Source organism: Sinohyriopsis cumingii, chromosome 1 (assembly GCF_028554795.1).
Source record: "Sinohyriopsis cumingii isolate HCF-2022 chromosome 1, ASM2855479v2, whole genome shotgun sequence".
Taxonomy (NCBI): domain Eukaryota; kingdom Metazoa; phylum Mollusca; class Bivalvia; order Unionida; family Unionidae; genus Sinohyriopsis; species Sinohyriopsis cumingii.
The window spans coordinates 96,034,359-96,042,072 of NC_142961.1; the positions used below are offsets into that span (position 1 = coordinate 96,034,359).

At 36.7% G+C, this 7,714-nt stretch overlaps 1 protein-coding gene across 2 annotated transcripts in view; it reads left to right on the plus strand.

The window, feature by feature from the left end:
- LOC149807382 (deoxyribonuclease TATDN1-like) overlaps positions 1 to 7,189 on the plus strand; it is a 56,841-nt gene extending 49,652 nt beyond the window's left edge. For both annotated transcript variants that reach the window (XM_089966034.1, XM_089966052.1), the window contains one exon: positions 7,034 to 7,189. In XM_089966034.1, the coding sequence (XP_089822160.1) occupies positions 7,034 to 7,061 (28 nt within the window). In that variant the 3' untranslated portion in view covers positions 7,062 to 7,189. The remainder of the gene's footprint in view (positions 1 to 7,033) is intronic.
- Positions 7,190 to 7,714: the final 525 nt, after the last annotated feature.

A 7,714-nucleotide genomic window follows, 5' to 3' on the forward strand; every position in this document is an offset into this window, starting at 1 on the left:
CTGAGAATATTTAAAGTAGGAAACATTATTAGGTCTTTAAGTTTGTTCTTGCGTCGAAATAAGTGAGTTTTGAGAGCCCTCTTGAATGTGATCACTGTGTCTTTGTGTCTAAGTTCAGTGGGCAATTCATTCCACAATTCTGGGCCCTGGTATGCAAAAGAATGCTGTCCATATGACTTTGTTTTCATAGTGGGAATAATGAGTATACGATTGTCATAAGAGGAGAGTAAGTATCTTGCTGGTGTGTACACATGGGTGAGGTCGGATAGGTATGTTGGACTAGAGTCCGACACTGAAACGTAGCACAGAGAACAAATTTTTTGTTTGATTCTGGATCAAATGGATAGCCATTGTAGGGTACAGAGCAGCGGGGAGGTGTGCTCTGATCGTGGTACTCTAAGTATGATCCAAGTAGCTGTGTTTTGCACTTTTTGAAGTTTCTGGAGTAGATATTGAGATGAACCAGAGAGAATTGAGTTACAATAGTCAAGTCTTGAAAGTACTAATGAACACACAAGTGTTTTAGTGGCATCCACTGAAAGATATTTGCTTATTGAGCTGATGTGTCTCAGCTCAAGATGTGCAGCCTTGCATATGTTCATGACATGTTGGTACAGTGTGAGAGTACTGTCCAGAGTAACACCTAGGTTTCATACTGATTGTGTGAATTTAATGTTGGTGTTGCTGATATTTATTGTTTGAGGTAAAGGATGTGAATGAGAAAGTCTTTGTTTTGTGATCCGAATGGCCTCAGTTTTATCATCATTCATCTGCAGCTTGTTTCATGTCATCCATGATTTCACATCAGAAATGCACCTCTCTACACCTTGAATGGTAGCATCAACTTCAGTTGGGTGGCTAGATTTGTATATTTGGGTGTCATCAGCGTACAATTGGTGAGACACTGGATGATGATCTATGACACTTGAGAGCGACTGACACTGTACAGAATGAAGAGAACAGGTCCAAGAACAGACCCCTGTGGAACACCACAACTTAGATCAACTGTACAGGAGTGTATTCCATTTGCAGATACAATTTGTGTCCTGTTGACAAAGTATGACTTGAACCACAGTAAGACTGTATCATGAATGCCAAATACATGCTGGAGATGGTGAATAATATATCATGGTCTATTGTGTCCAGTGCTGCAGACAAATCAAGGCAGGTGAGGACTGTAATCTTTCTGCTATCCAACACAGAGAGAATATCATTAACTACTTTTAGAAGAGTAGTTTCAGTACTGTGGCAAGGGCGATATGCAGATTGTACATTGCTATAAAGACTGTTTGAATTTAGATGAGATACAAGCTGTGATAGAACAACCTTTTCTGAGATTTTTTATATGAATGGGAGATTAGAAACTGGACGGTAGTTCTTTAAATCGTTATGGTCTAGTGTTGGTTTCTTCAGTAGAGGCTTTACAATGGATGAGAGAGAGGTATTAATAACATCAGTTAGTGAAGGCAATACTGGATCTAAACAATCAAGCAGCAGTGACGTTGGAATTGGATCAAGTTCACTTGACTTTGGTGCACTCTTCATCAGGATTGTACATACGAAATCCATAGACACAGGTTCAAATGCTGCTAATGGTTGCCGCTCAAATTCTGTATCCCAACTTTATGGTGATGACGAGTCAATTGAAATTGTGGTGTCAAGCTTATCTCAGATGGTTTGTACTTTGTCACGGAAGAAATTTGCAAACATATCCAGAAGGTCGACTGGAGAGAAGGTAGTTGGAAGTGGTGTAGATTTGTTCCTTGACATGAGCTTGTTAGTAATCTCAAAGAGCTCTTTGCAGCTGGAACTTTCCATGATCTTAGTAGTATAGTGGGCTGTTTTCACTGCATGGACTATATTTGTGACATACTTCTTAGTGGCTTCATAGATTTGCTTATGAAAGTGAGTCTGGTGGAAAGCCAAAGCTTCTCAGCTTTACGGTGGTCTCTTTTAGCAGTATGAAGCTGGTCCCTAACACTGCTATACCATGGAGAACACTTTTAAACTGATACTCTGCACTTGGTAGCTGGGGCATGTTTGTCAAGCAATGAACGCAGGCAGTTATCGAGTTGTTCTGCGGTAGGAGGTAAGCAAGTTGTTAGGTTAGCTTGGATGTCGTGCATTAATTTGGTTCTGTTTATCATAGTAGCAGATAAAGGTGGAGGGTTAGGGAGTGATACATCAAGATGGCATATAATGCAGAGGTGATCTGATGCAAGGCCATGGGATACCAGGGAGGACCGTAGAATGTTATCATCAGGTCTATGAAGAATCCAGTCTAAAATGTGACCATGTTTACGGGTGGGTTGGTTAACTGACTGTTTGAGGTTGAAAACATTAATGGAATCTGTGAGTTTTGATGTATTTGAGTTTCCGGGACAGTCAAAGTGAAAGTTGAAATCTCCAAGAATAATCAGGTTGCCACCTATCGAATTTCCATAGTCCAGGAGATTCGGAAACTGCTCCAAAAAGAGAGAGTCAGCCAGCTTGTTTTTTCTACTAGGAGGAGGGCGGTATAGGCAGAAAAAATGGACTGAGCTTTGCTCCAGTGTGAGTATGGTTCGGACTAGTTCAAACGATGTGTGGTCGAAATTGAATGTTGTGGTGTGGTTAAGACGTTTTATCATGGAGTTCTTTGTCATGACAGCAATTCCACCTCTGTGAGAATAATGGGGGAACGACTTGATGGAGTAACCAGTGGGTGTTAGATCCACACACTTGGGCTCATCGCCTGATGTTTTTAGCCATGTTCTGTCAGGAAAAAGATGTCAATATTCTGGTCGTTGATAAAATTAACTATTTCTGTGCGCTTTTCCGGTGGTCCTACTGAATGGGCATTGAATAATGCAATACGTAGAGGTATCTCTTGGATAGTTGACACAAAGGTTGACGAATTAATAGGGATTTGAATTAGGTTATCTAAATTAATGGTCAAACTTTTTTTTAAATTGTTGAGCCAAAATAAGGGAGATAACTGGAATTCTTCTTCCTGTTCTACGCCGGCCAGCTTTGAAACAATGTTTCTTTTTTCGCTTCTGTTTTCATTTAGGTAATGATGAATGTAGTCCCAGTTCGTTTAGTCTAGAGCACAATGTAGTGTGGAGAGCCAAGGAATGATCATTAAAGCAATTAATGAGGGTCCATTGTAGCATAAACGGGTTGACTGGCGAGTAACACGTGATGGCAGTTTGTTAAAAAACAGTGGTACAAGACAGCTGAGAAAAAGTCTAATTGTTCAAAAACATGAATTGTGCAAATAGGCTGCCCTTGTGTAGTAGTAAAAACTTAAAGCAACCAAAAGTTGTTTTTCATTTTTCATCTCTTTAATCTTACTCATCATATCAGTATTAGAATATTCTCAAAAAGAAAGAAGAGTATATTTGCCCATCCTAGACCTACATGTGCTTTCCTAATTTTTTATTCATAGCTACTGTATATGATGCAATTAAAAGAAAATGGACTGGTTTCTTCAGTTTGAAATTTTGACTAACAAAGACATGAAAGTAATAATGCATTTAGTTAGCAGCCTAGTCTATGTTTTTAAAGAAAATGGCACCAATTGTTAAACAAGACAGGCTTTATCGATGTGGCTCATGTATAAGTGAAAAATATAGAGCAGATTTTTAAACTTCAAATACATGTCAAATCAGAAAAAAGGCAAATCAATAGCACTTTACAAATTTGAAAGTAAGAAAATGTGAGTGATGAAATATAGCACTGATTGAGCATATTGTCATGCACATTACAGAATTTGTGAACTTTATGATAGTTTAGCAAAAGTTAGACATGTAGACTAGTTATCCCTTTACCTCATGCAAGCACCTTAGATTACACTTTTTTCTTCCTCTGGTTATGGCATGTAATATATAGATTACAGTTTTCTTTTCTTCCTCTGGTTATGGCATGTAATATATAGATTAGTTTTATTTTCTTCTGCTGGTTATGGTATGTAATATTTAGATTACACCTTTTTTCTTCCTCTGGTTATGGCATGCAATGTGTAGATTACACTTTTTTTTATTCCTCTGGTTATGGCATGTAATGTATAGATTATGCTTTTCTTGCTTAGATTATACACTTTTTTGCCAATTAAATTAGCAATACTTATTTAGACTTTTCAGTCTCAAATCTAAGGCAAACCGGTATGAACTGTAAACAGACAGATGAACCTTTGCAAAAAATAAGATAAGATGGGCATTTGGAATAAAGAGTGGTCTCAATACAAAAAAAAGGCTCTGTTTAGCACAAAAAAAAGAATTAAAAAAAAGAAAAGAACTCCAACTTTTACCCTTCTGCTCATGCGCAAGTCAAATAGCCAATGAAAAACAATGTTTCTAACACAACTAGGCAGTATGTTAATGAAAGATCACCGGGGATTTGGTGTTTTTGGATCTGTTCAGAAATAGCTTTCAAAATGTGTTTCCTACTCGATTTTCAGGCAAAAATGTCAAAAACCTCCAGGGGTTAATGTGTTAAACAGTGCATTTTGATGACGTCACCAAATTTGAATATTCCTTACGTAATTAATCACTTGTGCATCGACATTACACATAAATTACAAATTTAGCAATTCCATGATGATTTATAAAAAAAAAAAATCCTTGTTAACACATTAACCCCTAGCGACGACTTAACGGGGCAGGACGTAGTAGCCTACTGCCGAGCTCAGTAGCGTCATGGTCATGCAGGATACACTAAAGTGGGTGGTATTTTATAAAGGTAGATAGATGTAGCTCTACAATGATACCAAATAATCTGGAATATCTAGTTGCACTACAATATAAAGAAGAAGAAAAAAAACTAATTTTTTGGACCTGACTTTTTTTTACCCAAAACTCGCTCATGGTCGGAATCTGATTTTGTGTCCAGATTTTATACTTTTTCGTCTCAGATCTAAGGCAAACCAGTATGAACTGCAAACAGACAGATGAACCTTTGCAAAAAAATAGGATAAGATGGGTATTTGGAATAAAGAGTGATCTCGATAAAAAAAATTGACTCTGTTTAATGAAAAAATAAAAAAAATAAACAAAAAAAGAACTCCCACTTTTACCCTTCTGCTCATGTGCGAGTCAAATAGCCAATGAAAAACGATGTTTCTAACACAATAGGCAGTATGTTAATGAAAGATCACCGGGGATTTGGTGTTTTCGGATCTAATCAGAAATAGCTTTCAAAATGTGTTTCCCACTCAATTTTCAGGCAAAAATGTAAAAAAAAATCCAGGGTTAATGTGTTAACAGACATGTAGAATTACCATCTCACCTGTGATCAGCAGATTTGCGAGTCCTGGCAGTTTTTGTCGGCAAATTGGTAGATCAAAAGATTGGGGCCAAAATCAAAAGACTACCAAACAATCAGGGATACTTGGTATGTACGTCATTGAACCAACCAGGTTTATTTCTACAACTTATTTTCTTGCTAATATGTTAGTGGAAGGTTAGTCAAACACTGCAAAGTTCTTTGCAGATAAGTTGTCCAGTTCTTGGAAAAGAAAATGATGACAGGTTGTGAAAGTGGTGCAGCAACACAGTTCATGGGGAACAGTTCTTACCTGATCAACATTCTTTGTATGTCCCATAGTACCTCTCAAGCATAAAAAACTATTCCTTACCTAATGGAAACTTTTTTTGATGGCACATCTAAAGACCTGTACTATTTTTATAAAAATATATCTGCCAACAAACAAATGAATTTGAGGAAATCCAAAACCTTCTGGACAGTCCTCAAAAGTGGTGCATGAAATTACATGGCTGGCATTTTATGATGCACTTTATGCAAGTTTTCACAGCTGGGGGGCACTCATAAAGTTTTCAAGAAGCATGACAAAAGAATACCAATACCTACTGAATAAGCTCATAGACTACAGATTTGTGTCATGCATTTTTATTACAGTGGTTGTTGTCATACCCTACTTAGCATAGCTAAATATGCTTTAACAGAAATGAGACTTGGATACACATGTAGCTTCCGTGTCACCAGCACTTGGTATTTTGAATTCTGCTTTACAGAAAGCACACACTGGAAGAACCTATCACCAGACCTGAATGACTGAAAAATTTAAATCATTTAAGAGTGGTGGAAAAACTAAAATCATTTATGATGGTATTGAACTCAAGTTACACAGGAGCACATTGAAGAAAGTTTCAGATGATGTGTTTAACCTTTGCCACAAGTTTGTTAGACATTTGCAGGCAGAAATGGCTGCAAAATTTCCAAAGAGCAGCACACATGTGGCAACATCATTTGAGGTTATTTGACTACCTAACCTCACATTCCTGTCTTCTGAGGAACAAAAAGTTTATGGTGATTACAATAAATGGTCAGGAGAAGAAATCAGAAGCCACCAGCCCCCCTTTGTGTGACCGAACACGTTTCAACAGAGCGGTCCCTTGCTAAGACTTTCATTAGAAGAGAAATATATCCTCGAGACAAAGTATGTGAACTGTGGCAAATTGTATGTCAACATCATGCAGACACATATCCAAATCTTCTCAAACTAACATCAATGGCCACTGTAATGCTATACTAAACAGCTGACTAAGAGAGGATTTAGTCAAAATTAAACTGTAAATGCAGGAAGAAGCCATCTAGATGAAAATGCTGTCAATAGGCTCATGTTGACTTCACTAAAGCACCTCCTGGGAGACGCTTAAGAATGGAGGATGAGAAAGGACAGGAGGCTTTTAGGAAGTGGTCAGAATTAGTCGGTCTGGTAACTCTTTTAGAAACTGTACATATACTTTCCCCAGTTCATTTTAAGTTTTTTACAACGTGTAACATGCCTATTACCTGCAAGGCTGCAATTAAAATAAAATAGAGATAAAACCAGTAAACAAATTTTCTGAATCCTAAGAATGTCCTGTAAGTGGAGCCTATTTATTTTACATGATAAACCATCCACAATAATACAGTACAAATGAAAGTATCTTTTTCCGGCACATTTTTTTAAAATGGTACATGTATTTAAAATGTCCAAAACTGACTAACATTTAATAAATATGTAATATAGACATTATTCTCTTTGCAATATGTTGAAAGTAAGAGTCCTTCACTGAGGCTTTGCTGGCTGAAAAGAATTTCCAGGAATCCAAGACATTTCTTTGCTTCATTTCAACTGTTGAGTCCTAAACTGTCATCTGATATTCTTGAAAAAACATGAACATTAAATTTGGTTTAAAGAAAACATTTTCTTATTTTTGAGTTAACATATTTACATTATACATGAAGTGCAGTACAAAATTCTTTGCCATGGCCATTCATTCTGAACCTGGAATCACAAATAGAAGACCATTGAACCTGTTCAAGTTAATGTCAGGATCTAACTAAATTCTAACTTTGGTTCTATCATCTTTTGGTAGAAAAAACAAAGTTACTCAAGTGATATTATTCAAGTTTATCTTCAGATATATATACAAACTGGATTAAATCATAAAAATCCAGTAAGTGGCAATAAGAAAATTTGATGGGAATGTTGGGGGTATAATTGGCATTTGTTTTCATTTAGTACCAGGATGAATCATAAATCTTTCAATGTGATCATCTCTTCAGGAGCAGTAGTGATAACAAGGCTGGCCATCATTATCACAGTATTGGATATTTTGATGAGTGCCATTTTACTTTAGAACCAAATAGACATTGAAAGAAGTCTTGCATTGAAATTCAATAGGACTTTCCATTAAAGAATAACAAAAATAATATAATTTTTAAG